Consider the following 22290-nt stretch of genomic DNA (forward strand, 5'->3'; position numbering starts at 1 on the left):
CTCGGCTGGTGTACATTTCAGCTCCTCCCAAAACTCGACAGCCTTGGAAAAAAAATGCATGAAAATTGCACGATAGTTGAACGTATCAAAATAAAATGTCCATATTAGCGTAAATACTTTTTCGACATCCCCCTCCAGCAGGAAGGGGCGATCTTTACACCACCTACAATGTACTTCCCTGCCGGCGGAGACAGTGTAATTATACTGACATTATGTTACTGACAAATGATATGACTGTACAGAATTCTTAGTCATTTATTCTATTTGTGTGTCCAGCATGTAATTTTTCGCAGTCATCGACATCTTCAGAATGTCTTTAGCATGTCAACGATTCTTCATTATTACTTTTAAACAATATTTTCCACGACTAAAAACACACACAATGAATATACCAGAAATTACACGTGGAACCAGCGCATGCAATTATTAACTTGTAATCCAATCACACTGCGGACAAAAATACGTACTGCGGGTGTCAATGAACGGAACATGTTAATTATATATCGAATGTGTATCTCTAATGTAATTTTTCTGTTGAAATCTGTTTGCTAACGTATGTGAGCGATTCAATCTTTTGAAAATCAATGTTTGTGTAAATCAGCTAAACAAAAAGCACACACACACAAAATCCACAGGCACCTAAGTATGTAAATTTATATTACTTTAAATAAAATTTATTAATATACTTTAAATGTTTTGATAAAAAAAAAAATTGTGGCATTTATTTTCCCTAAATATGTGGATTTCCTCTCTATCTCATCCCTCTTTTGATTTATGTAATCGTTTCATGCTTTTTGTAAGCTTTAGAGACCGACCTTCTACCGGTATGACAGAAATACACCTTTGGGGGGGGGGGGGGGGGGGGGGGGGGTAATATTCATACTTCAGGTACCTGTGGAAAAAAATCAAGCAGGAAGCAAGAGAGAAGGTGGGTGGGGGGGGGGGGGGGCATTTTTTCAACAATGCAACCTACACTTCAAAACAACGCTAGCTACGCCCTGGCAGGGATCCTGAATTTTACAATTTTAAAATGTAGAAGCTGTCCTCCTCTATATCATTATGCATTTAGTTTTTCTTAAAGATATGCAAATGAATAAAAGAATTTTTTAAAATTGGTCAATTTTCGGCAGTTCTTGTCCCATCCCTAAGAATCCTGAAATTTATGTCCTCCTTGTCCAAAATATGCTTCATACCAACTTTAAAAGGAATCGGAATAGTAATTATCAAGAAGTTAAAACCACTCTATTCTTCACGCATTTAATAACTGACAATTTGGTTCCATCCCATACCAAAATACCCTAATTGAAATTTACAATGTTGGTAGAGGCCTTCCTGTTCATTTAGTTTTTCTTAAACATACATGTATGTGGTTGTAGAGAAGACTTTTGGAAATTGGTAAATTTTTGGCAGTTTTTGCCCCCTTCCTAAGGCACCAGGAATCCAGAAAATTACAATTTAGGTACCCCTTGTCCCAAAGATGCTTCATGCTAAATCTGCAAAGAATTGGAATGGTAGATATCAAGAAGTTAAAAACGTTTAATTGTAAATGCACGACAGACACAGACCAATTATAATAGGTCACCTGAGTTGACTAAAAATGAGTACACACGTTTCAATCGTTACATATATTTTATTTTATGTTCACAACTGTCAACCGTCTTTTAGGACAACAGAATATACACATGTTCATGTATATACACAAATCTCTATTTCCAAAGCTTAATGTCAAAATGCACATGACACATGATAAACACCTTTCATGTTTGGTAATAAATAATACATTTAACATGTATCTCAAATAATTTGCAGTCTTCATTCATGAAGTGATAATTACAGAAAAAAATGTTAAGTCTCTGGAAAAAGATTTCACTTTTGCCCTCTTCATTATAACTAAAGCTACAGACAAATATTTACATGTGCTCTGTTTTCCTCACAGAATTCAGTCACAATACACACAATGGTACAGTTAATTCCATTTACACATTCTGTTTTTACAAACTTTAACACGGCTGCAACTGTTTTTATCAGGAAAATTATCGAAATTGTTTGGTTCAGATTCAATTTTTTTTTTTTACTTTACTTGCATGTACAATAACTCCTATTTTCCAATGGTCCTTTTATTAGAGCCACTATTTAGGAACACTGACGGCCCTGATTTGATTACAATATATAAATGTAAACACACTGGATACATCATGGCAGTGAAAGATAAACATTAGTGATGAATCATTCTACAAGGAATGGCCAAAATATTTCAATGAATGAACCAAACAGCAACTTGCACCAGTACTTCGTATATATCATACAATCAAGTAATAATCATCACAGCACATTCAACTTCGAATTTTGTGAACTTCTATCCCTAAAACAAGCCATAAAGCTCGGTCTAGTTATCACCAATACAACACTTTGGTTAATTTGTTCCTGTTCAACACGTGACATTTCTAAATCAAGGTATTCGTTTCAGTAAAATGATTTCCCTAGATTCCTGGTGCTGTTAGCTATGCTGTGACGGCCGTTGACTTGGGTCTGAGCCCGGCTTGGTCTGTGGGGCTGTCAGGTCCGCCGCCATGTCTTTCTCTGACGTGTAAGCGGCTCCGAGCTCCAGTTCTTCCTTTACAGCCTGTTCGTGCTGCCACATATCCTTCTTCTTGTGTTGACGTATTGCGTCGTTGACTCGGTCGTTGATCATCTGTTCCGTTAATACACCCTCTTCTGAGGCATAGGCTGTCGCCTGTAAACAGTTCAAATTAATATACCGTTAATAAACCAACAATATTTACATTAACTGTTAATATTAACACTAACAAACTGTTAAAATTTAAATTAATAAACTGTTAATATTTACACTGATAAAACATTAATTTTTACGTTAATAAAGCGCTAATATTTACATTAACTAATACCGGTATATTTACGTTAATAAAACATTAATATTTACATTAACCAATACCGGAATATTGTCAATAATAAACTGTTAATATTTACATCAATAAAACGTTAATATTTACGTTAATAAACCGTTAATATTTACACTAACTAATACCAGTATATTGTCAATAATAAACCATTAATATTTACACTAATACCAGTATATTGTCAATAATAAACATTATTTACATTTCCAATGTCTGCGTCCTTGATATATTTACATTACAATTTGTAATAGATATCAAACGCTAATAAATTGGAAATGTAAACACTACAAAATCCTACACGCTCCTCATACACTAATCAACGTTTTGTATACTACTATATCACATCATATAAGTAAACTATGTAAACATGACTGTATGGAACATACATCAACATGCAGGTAACATCAATATGGAACAAATATCTAGTTTGTTGAGGTTTTAAGAAATGTACATATTCATGTTTACTGCTAAATTTCACAATAACCACAATATCTATCTAAGCCCTATTACAGTCAAAAATATCAGATCAAAAGTAATACAGAGATGAAATGGGGACTGAAGTCAAATGAGAATGCAAATTCAGAGAAATGCAATTTCGAAAGTTTGGAGTTGATCTCATCTGCTGGAAAGTTTCACTGAATGTTTTGACTATCGTCCAATCAGAACTTAGCAGGCGGAGCCAAGACACGCTGTCGTGTGAATATAGCAGTTGTAGTAGGTGTTGTGTTCAGGTTAAATTTCTGATTTTTTGGGCACCAAATGAAACCCTTAATGTACTGCATGGTATGGAAGAGAAAGCATGGGCAGGAACATACTAAACATTATGAACTCCGATAAGTCACATAGGAGGAGAAGTGTTCACAAACTATTTTACACCCTCCATCCCTCTTAGATCCACTATAACTTAAAGAATAACGATTGGATCCTCCTGTCCCCACAATATACACATCTGAAAAATGGCATTGAAGTATGGTACAAAGCCCCAAGTCTATCGGATAAGCCATATAGGAAGAGACACGTTCACAAGCTATTCTAACATCCTCCACCCCTTTTAGATTCACTATAACTTTTAGGAAAATAATTGGATCCTCATGTCCCTACAATTTGCACATCTACAAATGGCAATGAAGCATTGTACAAAGTTTCAAATCTATCCAATAAGCCATATAGGAGGAGAAGCATTCACAAGATTTTGTGACAGACGGATGGATGGACAGAAAGTACAAAAACAAGAGGGAAGACATACATGTAAGTAGTCTACATCTGTAAACACAAGTTTTATACGAGTCCGTATCTTACCTGCCAAGCTACTCCCAGCTTCGAAATTTCTCTCCCTGAAAGACCTTCCGTTAATCTGGCTATTTCTGAACACTTAGCACTGTAGTCAAACTCTGCCAACTTTAACCTATAAAAAGACAAAGAAATTCATTTAGTAACCACATTGAGCATTGAGATTTGCTCCGCTATAAATAGACAAAAAAATTTTCTTGGTAACCTACATGTACTTGTATATACTAAATCAGTTTTCTGACATTTGTTCAATTGAACACGATATACAACAGGAAATTTTTTTCTTTAGTTGTATCTACAAATCCTCAAGAGATACCCTAATCAATATGTACACCAAACATGGTCGCTAAAACTTCAAATGTCTACAAAAGTGCACGTTTTGAAAGTTCAATATACAGTACAAGGAATTCACACTTAGTGCGAAATGATATCTATTCCCCTGTGAGATGAAAATAAGAAAACTTTTATTGGCTATAACAAAGCTTGGTTACACCAAACTGTTTTTCGCTGGCCCTGGGGTTCGCTATAAGCCAGGGTTCAACACTAAGGCACGTCCAACCGACTCCGACTAGTAAAAGCTTGGTTCGGTTTAGTGTGTTGTCTTTCGAGATAGCCTGACTGGCTGTGTCGAAATATCACGTTTAAAAAATTGGTTCTCTGGGAACTTTTTCTAAATTTCTGATACTGTGAATATTTTGTATCACTCAGTGACATTAATAGTTCTAGGTCTAATAGACTTAATAGTGAATTGTGACGTTAGCAAATCGTTCTCAAAAAGTATCAGATACTGGCAGTTATTTGTTAATACATGTACATCCATAATTGTTTTACATGTGTAGTAAAAGGAGTGAGAGTGAATATTTATCTTTTGTTTCATCTAATAAATTTATTTTTGTTTATTCTACAATTTATAAAATAGACTAAGGTAGAATACCTTAGAAATGTATGATATCTTAGATGCATTTGTTTTAGCCCCAAAGCTCGCAATTCATATCATAATGTACATCTGTGACGTCATAGTTACATTTGTGTATACATAGCAACCGACTCTAATGGCGTCAATCTATATACAAGGTTTTGTAGTGCTTACAGAAAGAGCTGAGTAGTTACGATTGAACACCTTCTTCACAGGTACCCTTCTCTTACACTACACTAAACTAGTCCCCAAACATTTTTCAACATCTTCTCCTTCACTGGTACCCTTCCCTTATACTACACTAAACTAGTCCCCAAACATCTTTCAGCATCTTCTCCTTCACTGGTACCCTTCCCTTATACTACACTAAACTAGTCCCCAAACATCTCCAATGCCTTTTTCTTCACTGGTACCCTTCCCTTATTTATAGTTTACCTTTTGTCTTCCATGGAAGGTTTGAGGACAAATTGGTCAAAATAGAGCCTGACCAAGCGTTCTCTCTCATCCAGTGTTGGGACTCCGAATTCCACCATCTCGTCGATTCGGTCATTGATGGCCCAGTCAAACTGTTCGGGCTGGTTACTGGCCAATACTAACATAAATCTAAAAAGAAACACAATATCTATAAACACTTTTCAAATATGCAGCTCGAATTGTTGTGATGTGTCAGCTTGAATTGATTGTTGTGATGTTAAAATACATGAACGATGTTTTCACATCTCATTATTTTTTTAACACGTGGCATAGTTATCAGTCACCTGAGCATCACTGGCCACAAAGACTACAAAATCTATATTAATACTTTTATTCTGTTCCACATATCTAAGTTAAATTCTAATATTCAGTAGCTGCAGTATAAAACAGAAGTGTTCATTTGCAAAAAACATAAACACAATTGATTTTCATATTGTATCAGCAAAATTAAAGAAGTCTTTCAAATGATAAAGACAGTTGATTATTTAATGACTTAGGAGACCTAAAAATGGCTGATTTTAACAAGCAAGTATATGTAGTCTTAACATCAGACAATATCTACAACCTTCGATATCTTCACCAACTGAAATCATGGCCATTTTCTCATGAATTTGAACAAGGTACACATGAATCTTGAAGTATATAGTACGACTATTTTAATGGCTGGGAATATTCCGACATATAGGCAAGTAACACGTGAATATAAAAGTAAATTTAATGTTTGAAAATCCATGAGAGTATGAACAGCAATCATCCACGTCAGCATACTTTAACACTCTGTACAGCAATGATCCACGTCAGCATACTTTAATGCTCTGTACAGCAATGATCCACGCCAGCATACTGTAACACTCTGTAACGCTCTGTACAGCAATGATCCACGTCAGCATACTTTAACACTCTGTACAGCAATGATCCACGTCAGCATATTTTAACGCTCTGTACAGCAATGATCCACGCCAGCATACTTTAACACTCTGTACAGCAATGATCCACGCCAGCATACTATAACGCTCTGTACAGCAATGATCCACGCCAGCATACTTTAATGCTCTGTACAGCAATGATCCACGCCAGCATACTTTAATGCTCTGTACAGCAATGATCCACGCCAGCATACTATAACGCACTGTACAGCAATGATCCACATCAGCATACTTTAACGCTCTGTACAGCAATGATCCACGTCAGCATACTTTAACGCTCTGTACAGCAATCATCCACATCAGCATACTTTAATGTTCTGTACAGTAATGATCCACGTCAGCATACTTTCACGCTCTGTACAGCAATGATCCACGCCAGCATACTTTAACGCTCTTCATGATGTATGCTGTTCACACTCTCCTGTGTTTTTTTATTTCTTTTAAAGTACACCAGATTCAAGGGTTTTAGATAATGTGTTAAAAATGAATAATTGCTTATCAGACTGTACGACAGAGGAAGGCGTTAAATATAATAAATGATATTTACTTATTAGATTGTGCGACAGAGGAAGGCGTTCAATATAATTAATGATATTTACTGATTAGACTGTTTGATAGAGGAAGGTGTTCAATATAATGAATGATATTTACTTAGAGTAAGGCGTTCAATATAATGAATGATATTTACTAATTAGATTGTGCAACAGAGGAAGGTGTTCAATATAATGAATGATATTTACTTACAGACCTGTTTACCCCTTATGAAAGCTGTCAGTAAGATTGTCAGTATTTTTGGTAGTCTGTCATTACATAGTCACCGGTGAGTGCCGCAAAGCGGCACGAACCTGCTAGGGGGGTCTGGCATGCCCCCCCAGAAAATTTTGAAAAATTAGATGCCATTTCCTGCTATCTGAGAGCTCCTGAAATCAGATTCAGAGGTTTATAAAGATGAAAATATACTAAGTATTTTAGTTTAATTTTTTAAAAGTATGCTGAAGACCTTGTTGAGACCTCTCAATTTGTAAATTTCCCTAATATTTTTCATGCATATGTAGTACGGTTTCTCTGACACTTACCTCATATCTTTTAATTTTTAAACATCAGATCAATTAGCACTAGTCTACTTTTCTTGACTCATCAAATTACCCCTTTTTAAATTACTTTGCTTTCCTTGAATACTCAATTTAAGTACGTTCATGATCATCAGCTGCTTTCCGTTTTGACATGGTTTGTCACCATGCTGTATTAATCTCGATCTTTTACATGCTTTAATATGTTTCTATTTCATAAAGCGCTTAGATGACTTTGATCTTTAAAAGTTAATAATTTTCTAGATCGAATTTTGACGAAACGATTTTTTTTTTACCGATTATTGTTTTTGACCGTATTTTCGCGACCAATCACCGTAAAACGTATTTTTTTTTAACTTTTACCGTAAAAAATACAGCGAAAACGTACAAGTAAACAGGTCTGTACTTAGAGTAAGGCGTTCAATATAATGAATGATATTTACTAATTAGATTGTGCAACAGAGGAAGGTGTTCAATATAATGAATGATATTTACTTAGAGTAAGGCGTTCAATATAATTAATGATATTTACTAATTAGATTGTGCAACAGAAGAAGGTGTTCAATATAATGAATGATATTTACTTAGAGTAAGGCATTCAATATAATGATATTTACTAGAAGGCGTTCAATATAATGAATGATATTTACTAGAAGGTGTTCAATATAATGAATGATATTTAGTTATTAGACTGTTTGATAAAGGAAGGCGTTCAATATAATGAATGATATTTACTTATTAGACTGCTCTCCTGTTCGATAGAGGAAGGCGTTCAGCGTGGCCCTCATATCCTCACTGATGAGTTCCTGAAAAAAATATTAAGATGCAAATTCAAAATACACAATAAATCTTAAAATTCTTGGAACAGAAAAATGGCAATTCAATAATTTCTCGCTGTACAATCCAATTTTGTGTACCTTGCTTCTTTTCCTGAGAAATGCATCTGCTTCATCGACAAATAATAGCACCCTGTCAAAAATTTCAAAAATGAAAGTGAAACCTGGTTGATCAAACATTCTCAGGGAATACAGAGTATAATGGAATAAAAAGTGTAAAATACAATGAAATTGAAAATGAAAATAAGGGTCGGAAAACCCAGTTAAGCGGATTATACAGGTGTCATATCAGGTAGTTCTCAGTGTAATTAAGCAATCAACCACATCCTAAACTCACAGATTAACTTGTTAAGCATCTCTTAACACATTACATGTAGAACTAACACCTGTATATTTTCTTCATACTTTCAGAAGAAATCACTTTAATTTTGCATAAGTTTACTTAAAGGGGCATTAGCTGTGAAAGTGATGGCAACCATTTTTCTCTCAAAATCTCTCAAAGGCAGAGGAATATATATCAATGACTAATAAAACCATTTATTTTGTATAAAAACAAGGGAAACCTAATAAAACTATGTTAAATAACTGATTCTAGTGTAAAGAAATATATAAAGGAAGAACTATTGTCTTGCAAGACAATTATTATCTAATCATAAAAATTACATATTCATGTGCTTATTTTGAGGTTAAAAAGTGTTTGAAATGATTAAATACTGGTGTTATTACTGAAATACATAATTTAGAGCAATTTTCATTAAATTTAAAATTTGGTGACAAAACGACAGTTAATGCTCCTTTAAAGGACACATCTCGTGTTTTCAAAGTATACAGAATTATCTGCATTTTGTCTTCCTTATGCTTATAGAAATTAATTGTAATAGTTCGTTCACTGAAGTATTGCGATAATTTGCCACAATACGGACTTAAATCTAAGCCCCGATTTCAAAAAGCCTAGTTAATTAAATAGGTAGTCACGTGGTACAGTGACGTCATATGCGACCTTCGTCGATCAACTTGTTGTAATAGTAGTGTTAGATATTTTTAAAAACTCGGGTTTTAGGGGCCTAATTTATTTACCATGGATAACATTTATTTCGATGTTGACAAATTTCCCGAGTCTTATATCTTTTAGCCACCAGTGCATACAAATAGCGACCCAAATGTAGCGAGGAAAGCGAATATGAAATCTGCCTAAATTTGCGAATAAATAATGTTTACATGGGATCACTGTCTAAACACTATTTGGGAATGCCATTTCTGTAAACAACTGTAATTAGCGTTGTTGCTTTTCTAAAACAAACAGTGCAATTATTATAAAATTTATTTTTGGAGAAGTTAGATAGGCCTAAATTATAATACGATTATGTAGCATTGACAACTAGGCCTTCTGTCACGGGTGCATTTTGGGGGAAAAAATATAATAAAAATGATCAAACTTATTGTGAAAATCACAATACTTTTAAATCATTTTATTCAAGCAATTTTATTAATCATTATATTTTGTTATCTACACGTTGTTACTTAGGAAGTGGGAGCGCGGCGTGCTGTTGTTGTAAACACGTACGCGTTCCTTAAAAAAAAAAATGAAAGCATTATAATTCAATTCAAAGTTGGGAAATATCATATTTTATTATTTATAATTGAAAGTTCTATTATCTTTTATCTTTAAATTTCGTTTTTAAAACTACCAGTTGGTAGACACTGCTAGCAAAGTTCTGTCTATATGTTGTTACAAGGTGAAGGTCAGTTGGTGCGAGTGTGTATTGAATTTGAGAGCAGAACGGAATGCATATGCGGTAGGCCTATATGTAACAGTGCGAAGCTTCGATAGAACCATTTTCTCGCAGTTTATATACGTCTTTGTCCAAGAGCTTGTTTGAAAAAGTACAGGGACAAATTCTACTGGGGGTTTTTATGGCAAAGTCGTCGTGCCGACAAAAAATATTCACGTCTTGTCCCTCATACCTTCCTTCGAAAATTGAAAAAAACATAGTCCAAATCATCTCTACTGACAGCAAGTACACCCTTAAACGGCACAAAACACCCCAATGCAGTGTTATTTACAAGCCGTTAATGTAATAATTGTTTGTTTGTCAATTAAATCTAATCTGTTTATGAAATGTCTAACAACTGTTTTCAAATCTTCTCGCTCGAGGTCGCATATGACGTCACAGATAATGGCGCGTAAAATATCGAAGAAAATATGCATATCGCAAGATTTGAATTTCATCGCTATCAAACTCGAAAACTACGCAAACTGTTTCTTTTAAAACACATGTAAAGTAGTTTTAGGCATGAAATGAATTAAATTTGCTGAAAAAATTAAAAAGTTTAAAAACATGCGATGTGTCCTTTAATATATATAACCAGTTGTTCTCAACGTTAAATTGATGGTAAAAATTCAAAGTTTAATTAAAACGTTGACATATTGCATGTTAAACAATCTGTACTTAATTACTGTTACTTGAATTAACAAATGTTAGAAAAATGGTAACGCAAAGCTTCATTTAACTTTCAATTAACGTTGACACATTCGGTTTATTTTGATTTCTGAAAAACACTACCCCCTCAGTGTTTACTGAGCCACATCGAGACAGATATTTCATCCATGCATCGCTCTCTTGTCCTTACCCTCTCCGGCTGGCCTTGGACCAGTCAAACACTTTGTGCATTGCAGTCACGCCCTCTTTACCCATGGGGGCTACATCTCCTCCGGTCATTATAGCATAATCCATACCCGAGTGCTGGGCAAGGCTCTGAAATTAACAAGTTATATTTTATTTTCAAAATACTATACATGTAGTGTAAAAGGAACATTTTGTATTTCCCTCTCAAATTAGACAAGTTTGCGAGACACAATGTACCTCGTGGTTCATTGACCTTGACCTCTGCATTGAAAACCTGATCTCTCAAAAGTTACATTGAAAATTTTAGAACATGAACCCATCTGGAGTTTAAAATATCAATGGAAATTAAAAACTATTAATATTTCAAACTTCAAATAGGTTCATGTTCTAAAATTCAATTTTTATGGCATTGTATTTCGAGACACTGACAGGTAAAACTGTTTGGTTGAAAAGTTTCCAGAGAGCAACTCTGCACTCTTTCTCTGCTTGTATTTTGTCAGTCATTGGATTTCCTTGCTCCAGGGACGTAAAATGTAAACAATCTCATTAATGACCCCAGTCTCACTTTTTCACATGCACCCATGGCAGTTTATCAAGATATAGACCTTTGTAATAAAAACACCGTGGCAAATGGCGATAACGAAGATGGAGCTTTAATGAGAATTTTAAGTAATAGGAAAAACGTTTTAGAAATATGCGGTGTCATAACGAAAATGGTGATGAATTGAGTGGCAATAATTCCAGAATTAACTTCTATAAAAGTGAGACTTATACTAAAAGTGAGCTTGTCTAGCACAACCAAGAAAATAACAGAAATTAGACCTGAATAAAAAGTGATGAAAGTTCTGTAGCTTCTAACAAAGAGCAGATAACTCTGTCACACAAAAACACACCATACCTTGGCAAACATTGTTTTCCCTGTTCCTGGAGGACCATACATTAACAAATTTCTGTAAAATCCCTTGTTTTTCTTTGTGTGTCTGGTTGCTATGGCTATGTCTCGAAGTCTTTCTTCAAGTTCTGGCTGAAAGGAGCAAAAGAGAGAGATGTGCATTATAAATACATGAAGGTCTGTAATATGCTGGAAGAGTTCTCTTCTCTTTATCGTAATAACAACCCCCTTTCCACTTGCTTTTAAATAACACCTCCCTTTCCACTTACTTTTAAATATCACCTCCCTTTCCACTTGCTTTTAAATATCACCTCCCTTTCCACTTATGTGTTTTTAATAACACCTCCCTTTCCACTTATTTGCTTTTTTTTTTAATGAAACCTCCCTTTCCACTTACTTGTTCTTTTAATAACACCCCCCTTTCCACTTACTTGCTTTTTTTAATGAAACCTCCTTTCCACTTGTTCTTTTAATAACACCCCCCTTTCCACTTACTTTTAAAATGATTCCTTTTAGTGCATCTTCTGGTTTATTAACAATTCTTTTGACTGTCTGAAAGTAAATGCATTGTACACGTGACGACTGACATATATGGATGTCGGGTGGTGTCATTATAAAATCATATTTCATCTGGTGGCCCCCAGGCTTGGATTTCTTGAAAAAATCTCAAATTTAAGCTTGAGTTTTCTATTATTTGAGCAGTCAAAATTTGAGTAAAATCTCGGACTCAAGTCTAAGTTTTGGATTTTTTTCTTGAGATATCCAGACCAGGTGTACACTAAATAAATAATGAAATATCTAGTAATAATATAGTGACCACCATATATCAATTTGATGGCCACCAGATTTATACATGTTGTAAATAAACAAACATTCCGAGAGTATTGCACAGTAATACATACATGTAGCTGCAATAATGTAGCCCTATCCGATTTTTTTTATTCTGACGTTTTCGGGATAGGACTACAATTCCATAGGATCTCCGTAATGGTGCAAAATAATTTTATGAATAACCGATAATAAGCTCCGTCTATTAGACCCAAATCTTGTTTATACCAAAATGAGTACCAACTTTGTGCATAATAAAATATTGTTTAAATTTAACTTCGTGCATGGGCATGTCTAACAAAGGTGTTTTTCATTAAACGTCATGTGCAGCATGCAAAATTCTTCGTCTGCTCCGCCATGCTTGTTATCGCGAGATCTCGTGGGTGGATCTACTGAAAAAACTAAACAATTGACAATCTGCACGAAAATCTCGAGCCATTCCGACAAAGAAAGGAAAATCATATGGTTGCAGAAATAATTTACACTCTGCTGTTCGTTTTATAACTTGATATTAAATCTAAACCTTTTCAATACCGACGAAATAGCTTTCGCCTCCGTACTTGTCCATTGATGTAAATACTACCTTATATGGCATATGCAAATAACTTGACAATCGGAAGTTGAAACTTCAGTACATCAAACATGGTGCACAAATAAGAATCGAGAAATTGGAATTTATCAAAATTGTTGAAAAAGGTAGAATACAGCCTCAAAAATCATAAGTTGCGGGTTGTAAATTTATATATTGACTAAGAAACATAGAATATCATTTTATTTACATAAAGAAAGTCAGCAATTGTTTAGACTGATTGAAAATGTTGCTGTACTGAATCCCTCCTGCATTCGCACCATTACGGAGATCCTAAGGAGTTGTAGCCCCCCCCCCCTCCCCCCCCCCCCAAAAAAAAAATTGGAGAGGGCTACATTATTGCAGCTAAGCAATACATAGTCCCCTACAAGCAGAAAAATCTTTTTATGAGAATTGAATGCAAACTTAATGCATAATTTATTCAAAATTCAATCTAAATATTTAATAGAGTCAAAATATCTCCAAGTGCAAATAATTTCTAAGTCCATGAGCCATAACTCGGCAAAAATGAAATGGACAGTACTGGAATATAATTTGAAAATGGTATGTAACATGTCATGGTAAAGCAATGTACCAAACATCTGCAATAAAAAAAAAAAAAAAATTCTAAGTTCAAGGGCCATAACTCAGCTAATAAGCAATGGACTGAAACAAAATTTGAACTTGATCAGCAACCTGCCATGGTAAAGCAATGCACCGTATGAGACATTCCTAGCAAAAAAGGCCCTTATCTTATCCAACAATGTTTAACAAATGAAATATATAGTAATGATATGATAACCACCATTTATTTATCTGGTGCCTGCTACTAATACAGGACGCCTGCCAAATAATTGCCTACAAAACAAGCTATTGAATTTTTTTTCTCTGTCTCTGTCAAAAACTGTAAATATTTACCATACAAAAAGAAAGATACAATGTACATGTATTCTTTTGCTCATGAATATTTTTTCCCCAAACCATCTGACCTGCCTTACCTTTATGGGGTGTTTGATGACCTCTCCTACGGTCAGTCTGGAGGTTTCCCTGACGAGTGACGGTGTCCCTAGTCTGGCCTCCACGTAGCGGGCAGTCACGCCCGTCCCATGCTTGGCTGCATAAATACCCACTGCAGCCATCGTTATTCCAAACGCCTGTGTTAAAATTCATGCATGATTTCATAGAGAAGACACAAGTAGAGAACTATTGTTATTTATAGATCTCGTGTTTAATATAAATAACTGTATACATGTTATATAGATCTCGTGTTTAATATAAATATAGATCTCGTGTTTAATATAAATATAGATCTCGTGTTTAATATAAATAACTGTATACATGTTATGTAGATCTCGTGTTTAATATAAATAACTGTATACGTGTTATGTAGATCTAATAACTGTATACGTGTTATGTAGATCTCATGTTTAATATAAATAACTGTATACGTGTTTAATATAAAAAACTGTATACGTGTTATGTAGATCTATTGTTCTCGTGTTTAATATAAATAACTGTATACGTGTTATATAGATCTCGTGTTTAATATAAATAACTGTATACGTGTTATGTAGATTTATAGATCTCGTGTTTAATATAAATAACTGTATACGTGTTATGTAGATCTATTGATCTCGTGTTTAATATAAAAAACTGTATACGTGTTATGTAGATCTATTGTTCTCGTGTTTAATATAAATAACTGTATACGTGTTATATAGATCTCGTGTTTAATATAAATAACTGTATATTTGTTATGTAGATTTATAGATCTCGTGTTTAATATAAATAACTGTATACGTGTTATGTAGATCTATTGATCTCATGTTTAATATAAATAACTGTATAAGTGTTATGTAGATCTATTGATCTCATGTTTAATATAAATAACTGTATACATGTTATGTAGATCTATTGTTCTCGTGTTTAATATAAATAACTGTATACATGTTATATAGATCTCGTGTTTAATATAAATAACTGTATACGTGTTATGTAGATCTCATGTTTAATATAAATAACTGTATACATGTTATATAGATCTCATGTTTAATATAAATAACTGTATACGTGTTATGTAGATCTATTGATCTCATGTTTAATATAAATAACTGTATACGTGTTGTGTAGATCTATAGATCTCATGTTTAATATAAATAACTGTATACATGTTATGTAGATCTATTGATCTCATGTTTAATATGAATAACTGTATACATGTTATGTAGATCTATTGATCTCGTGTTTAATATAAATAACTGTATACATGTTATGTAGATCTATTGATCTCATGTTTAATATAAATAACTGTATACGTGTTATATAGATCTCGTGTTTAATATAAATAACTGTATACGTGTTATGTAGATCTAATGATCTCGTGTTTAATATAAATAACTGTATACGTGTTATGTAGATCTATAGATCTCATGTTTAATATAAATAACTGTATACGTGTTATGTAGATCTATTGATCTCATGTTTAATATAAATAACTGTATACATGTTATGTAGATCTATTGATCTCATGTTTAATATAAATAACTGTAAACATGTTATGTAGATCTCGTGTTTAATATCAATAACTGTATACATGTTATGTAGATCTATTGATCTCATGTTTAATATAAATAACTGTATACGTGTTATGTAGATCTATTGATCTCATGTTTAATATAAATAACTGTATACGTGTTATGTAGATCTCATGTTTAATATAAATAACTGTATACGTGTTATGTAGATCTATTGATCTCATGTTTAATATAAATAACTGTATACATGTTATGTAGATCTATTGATCTCATGTTTAATATAAATAACTGTATACATGTTATGTAGATCTATTGCTCTCGTGTTTAATATAAATAACTGTATACGTGTTATGTAGATCTATTGATCTCATGTTTAATATAAATAACTGTATACGTGTTATGTAGATCTATTGATCTCGTATTTAATATAAATAACTGTATACGTGTTATGTAGATCTATTGATCTCATGTTTAATATAAATAACTGTATATGTGTTATGTAGATCTATTGATCTCGTATTTAATATAAATAACTGTATACATGTTATGTAGATCTATTGATCTCATGTTTAATATAAATAACTGTATACGTGTTATGTAGATCTCATGTTTAATATAAATAACTGTATACGTGTTATGTAGATCTCATGTTTAATATAAATAACTGTATACGTATTATGTAGATCTCATGTTTAATATAAATAACTGTATACGTGTTATGTACATCAATTGATCTCATGTTTAATATAAATAACTGTATACATGTTATGTAGATCTATTGATCTCATGTTTAATATAAATAACTGTATACATGTTATGTAGATCTATTGATCTCATGTTTAATATAAATAACTGTATACGTGTTATGTAGATCTATTGATCTCATGTTTAATATAAATAACTGTATACATGTTATGTAGATCTATTGTTCTCGTGTTTAATATAAATAACTGTATACGTGTTATGTAGATCTATTGATCTCATGTTTAATATAAATAACTGTATACGTGTTATGTAGATCTATTGATCTCATGTTTAATATAAATAACTGTATACCTGTTATGTAGATCTATTGATCTCGTGTTTAATATAAATAACTGTATACGTGTTATGTAGTTCTATTGATCTCGTGTTTAATATAAATAACTGTATACGTGTTATGTAGATCTCATGTTTAATATAAATAACTGTATACGTGTTATGTAGATCTATTGATCTCATGTTTAATATAAATAACTGTATACGTGTTATGTAGATCTATTGATCTCGTGTTTAATATAAATAACTGTATACGTGTTATGTAGTTCTATTGATCTCGTGTTTAATATAAATAACTGTATACGTGTTATTTAGATCTATTGATCTCATGTTTAATATAAATAACTGTATACGTGTTATGTAGATCTATTGTTCTCATGTTTAATATAAATAACTGTATACGTGTTATGTAGTTCTATTGATCTCGTGTTTAATATAAATAACTGTATACGTGTTATGTAGATCTCATGTTTAATATAAATAACTGTATACGTGTTATGTAGTTCTATTGATCTCGTGTTTAATATAAATAACTGTATACGTGTTATGTAGATCTATTGATCTCATGTTTAATATAAATAACTGTATACGTGTTATGTAGTTCTATTGATCTCGTGTTTAATATAAATAACTGTATACGTGTTATGTAGATCTATTGATCTCATGTTTAATATAAATAACTGTATACATGTTATGTAGATCTATTGATCTCATGTTTAATATAAATAACTGTAAACGTGTTATGTAGATCTATTGATCTCGTGTTTAATATAAATAACTGTATACGTGTTATGTAGATCTATTGATCTCGTGTTTAATATAAATAACTGTATACGTGTTGTGTAGATCTATTGATCTCGTGTTTAATATAAATAACTGTATACATGTTATGTAGATCTATTGATCTCATGTTTAATATAAATAACTGTATACATTTTATGTAGATCTATTGATCTCATGTTTAATATAAATAACTGTATACGTGTTATGTAGATCTATTGATCTCGTGTTTAATATAAATAACTGTATACGTGTTATGTAGATCTCATGTTTAATATAAATAACTGTATACATGTTATGTAGATCTATTGATCTCATGTTTAATATAAATAACTGTATACATGTTATGTAGATCTATTGATCTCATGTTTAATATAAATAACTGTATACGTGTTATATAGATCTATTGATCTCATGTTTAATATCAATAACTGTATACGTGTTATGTAGATCTATTGATCTCATGTTTAATATAAATAACTGTATACATGTTATGTAGATCTATTGATCTCGTGTTTAATATAAATAACTGTATAAGTGTTATGTAGATCTATTGATCTCATGTTTAATATAAATAACTGTATACATGTTATATAGATCTCGTGTTTAATATAAATAACTGTATACATGTTATGTAGATTTATTGATCTCATGTTTAATATAAATAACTGTATACATGTTATGTAGATCTATTGATCTCATGTTTAATATAAATAACTGTATACGTGTTATATAGATCTATTGATCTCATGTTTAATATAAATAACTCTATACGTGTTATATAGATCTATTGATCTCATGTTTAATATAAATAACTGTATACATGTTATGTAGATCTATTGATCTCGTGTTTAATATAAATAACTGTATAAGTGTTATGTAGATCTATTGATCTCATGTTTAATATAAATAACTGTATACGTGTTATGTAGATCTATAGATCTCGTGTTTAATATAAATAACTGTATACGTGTTATGTAGATTTATTGATCTCATGTTTAATATAAATAACTGTATACATGTTATGTAGATCTATTGATCTCATGTTTAATATAAATAACTGTATACGTGTTATGTAGATCTATTGATCTCGTGTTTAATATAAATAACTGTATACGTGTTATGTAGATCTATTGATCTCATGTTTAATATAAATAACTGTATACATGTTATGTAGATCTATTGATCTCGTGTTTAATATAAATAACTGTATACATGTTTAATATAAATAACTGTATACATGTTATATAGATCTATTGATCTCATGTTTAATATAAATAACTGTATACATGTTATGTATATCTATTGTTCTCGTGTTTAATATAAATAACTGTATACGTGTTATGTAGTTCTATTGATCTCATGTTAATATAAATAACTGTATACATGTTATGTAGAATAGATCTCATGTTTAATATAAATAACTGTATACGTGTTATGTAGATCTATTGATCTCATGTTTAATATAAATAACTGTATACGTGTTATGTAGTTCTATTGATCTCATGTTTAATATAAATAACTGTATACATGTTATGTAGATCTATTGATCTCATGTTTAATATAAATAACTGTATACATGTTATGTAGATCTATTGTTCTTGTGTTTAATATAAATAACTGTATACATGTTATGTACATCTATTGTTCTCATGTTTAATATAAATAACTGTATACGTGTTATGTAGATCTCGTGTTTAATATAAATAACTGTATACATGTTATGTAGATCTATTGTTCTTGTGTTTAATATAAATAACTGTATACGTGTTATGTAGATCTATTGATCTCGTGTTTAATATAAATAACTGTATACATGTTTAATATAAATAACTGTATACGTGTTATGTAGATCTCATGTTTAATATAAATAACTGTATACATGTTATGTAGTTCTATTGATCTCATGTTTAATATAAATAACTGTATACATGTGATGTAGATCTATTCTTCTCATGTTTAATATAAATAACTGTATACGTGTTATGTAGATCTATTGATCTCATGATTAATATAAATAACTGTATACATGTTATGTAGGTCTATTGATCTCACGTTTAATATAAATATTGTTCTCATGTTTAATATAAATAACTGTATACGTGTTATGTAGATCTATTGATCTCGTGTTTAATATAAATAACTGTATACATGTTATGTAGATCTATTGATCTCATGTTTAATATAAATAACTGTATACATGTTATGTAGATCTATTGATCTCGTGTTTAATATAAATAACTGTATACGTGTTATGTAGATCTATTGATCTCATGTTTAATATAAATAACTGTATACGTGTTATGTAGATCTATTGATCTCGTGTTTAATATAAATAACACGTATATAAATAACTGTATACGTGTTATGTAGATCTATTGATCTCATGTTTAATATAAATAACTGTATACATGTTATGTAGATCTATTGATCTCATGTTTAATATAAATAACTGTATACATGTTATGTAGATCTCGTGTTTAATATCAATAACTGTATACGTGTTATGTAGATCTATTGATCTCATGTTTAATATAAATAACTGTATACGTGTTATGTAGATCTATTGATCTCATGTTTAATATAAATAACTGTATACGTGTTATGTAGATCTCATGTTTAATATAAATAACTGTATACGTGTTATGTAGATCTATTGATCTCATGTTTAATATAAATAACTGTATACATGTTATGTAGATCTATTGATCTCATGTTTAATATAAATAACTGTATACATGTTATGTAGATCTATTGTTCTCGTGTTTAATATAAATAACTGTATACGTGTTATGTAGATGTATTGATCTCATGTTTAATATAAATAACTGTATACATGTTATGTAGATCTATTGATCTCATGTTTAATATAAATAACTGTATACATGTTATGTAGATCTATTGATCTCATGTTTAATATAAATAACTGTATACATGTTATGTAGATCTATTGATCTCATGTTTAATATAAATAACTGTAAACGTGTTATGTAGATCTATTGATCTCGTGTTTAATATAAATAACTGTATACGTGTTATGTAGATCTATTGATCTCGTGTTTAATATAAATAACTGTATACGTGTTGTGTAGATCTATTGATCTCGTGTTTAATATAAATAACTGTATACATGTTATGTAGATCTATTGATCTCATGTTTAATATAAATAACTGTATACATTTTATGTAGATCTATTGATCTCATGTTTAATATAAATAACTGTATACGTGTTATGTAGATCTATTGATCTCGTGTTTAATATAAATAACTGTATACGTGTTATGTAGATCTCATGTTTAATATAAATAACTGTATACATGTTATGTAGATCTATTGATCTCATGTTTAATATAAATAACTGTATACATGTTATGTAGATCTATTGATCTCATGTTTAATATAAATAACTGTATACGTGTTATATAGATCTATTGATCTCATGTTTAATATCAATAACTGTATACGTGTTATGTAGATTTATTGATCTCATGTTTAATATAAATAACTGTATACATGTTATGTAGATCTATTGATCTCGTGTTTAATATAAATAACTGTATAAGTGTTATGTAGATCTATTGATCTCATGTTTAATATAAATAACTGTATACATGTTATATAGATCTCGTGTTTAATATAAATAACTGTATACATGTTATGTAGATTTATTGATCTCATGTTTAATATAAATAACTGTATACATGTTATGTAGATCTATTGATCTCGTGTTTAATATAAATAACACGTATATAAATAACTGTATACGTGTTATGTAGATCTATTGATCTCATGTTTAATATAAATAACTGTATACATGTTATGTAGATCTATTGATCTCATGTTTAATATAAATAACTGTATACATGTTATGTAGATCTCGTGTTTAATATCAATAACTGTATACGTGTTATGTAGATCTATTGATCTCATGTTTAATATAAATAACTGTATACGTGTTATGTAGATCTATTGATCTCATGTTTAATATAAATAACTGTATACGTGTTATGTAGATCTCATGTTTAATATAAATAACTGTATACGTGTTATGTAGATCTATTGATCTCATGTTTAATATAAATAACTGTATACATGTTATGTAGATCTATTGATCTCATGTTTAATATAAATAACTGTATACATGTTATGTAGATCTATTGTTCTCGTGTTTAATATAAATAACTGTATACGTGTTATGTAGATCTCATGTTTAATATAAATAACTGTATACATGTTATGTAGATCTCGTGTTTAATATAAATAACTGTATACATGTTATGTAGATTTATTGATCTCATGTTTAATATAAATAACTGTATACATGTTATGTAGATCTATTGATCTCGTGTTTAATATAAATAACACGTATAATGCATTCCAGAATAAAAAAGGAAATTCCAGGAGTACTTTTTCTGGGTTTTAGAGCAAATCTGTCATAGGGTAAACGAATTAAGATAGAGGAATGTTCTCCTATCTCAAATGTTGATGGAGTAACATTACTCTATCCTCTGTGGATCTTATTGCTCAAAATCTCTGATAGAGGAATGTTCTCCTATCTCCAATGATGATGTAGTAACATTACTCTATCTTCA

The 22290-nt window shown here is 31.1% G+C and overlaps 1 protein-coding gene across 1 annotated transcript in view; it reads right to left on the reverse strand.

Moving 5' to 3' along the window:
* Positions 1-1615: 1615 nt before the first annotated feature.
* The window catches only part of LOC125664522 (ATPase family AAA domain-containing protein 3-like), a 66068-nt gene continuing 45393 nt past the window's right edge, over positions 1616-22290 (reverse strand). The window contains exons 7-15 of the mRNA XM_048897306.2: positions 14344-14499; positions 12445-12501; positions 11956-12081; positions 11062-11186; positions 8512-8563; positions 8330-8400; positions 5560-5727; positions 4218-4323; positions 1616-2734 (exon numbers count right to left, since the gene is read on the reverse strand). Of these exons, the coding sequence (XP_048753263.2) occupies positions 2498-2734; positions 4218-4323; positions 5560-5727; positions 8330-8400; positions 8512-8563; positions 11062-11186; positions 11956-12081; positions 12445-12501; positions 14344-14499 (1098 nt within the window). The 3' untranslated portion in view covers positions 1616-2497. The remainder of the gene's footprint in view (positions 2735-4217; positions 4324-5559; positions 5728-8329; positions 8401-8511; positions 8564-11061; positions 11187-11955; positions 12082-12444; positions 12502-14343; positions 14500-22290) is intronic.

Source organism: Ostrea edulis, chromosome 1 (assembly GCF_947568905.1).
Source record: "Ostrea edulis chromosome 1, xbOstEdul1.1, whole genome shotgun sequence".
Lineage (NCBI taxonomy): Eukaryota > Metazoa > Mollusca > Bivalvia > Ostreida > Ostreidae > Ostrea > Ostrea edulis.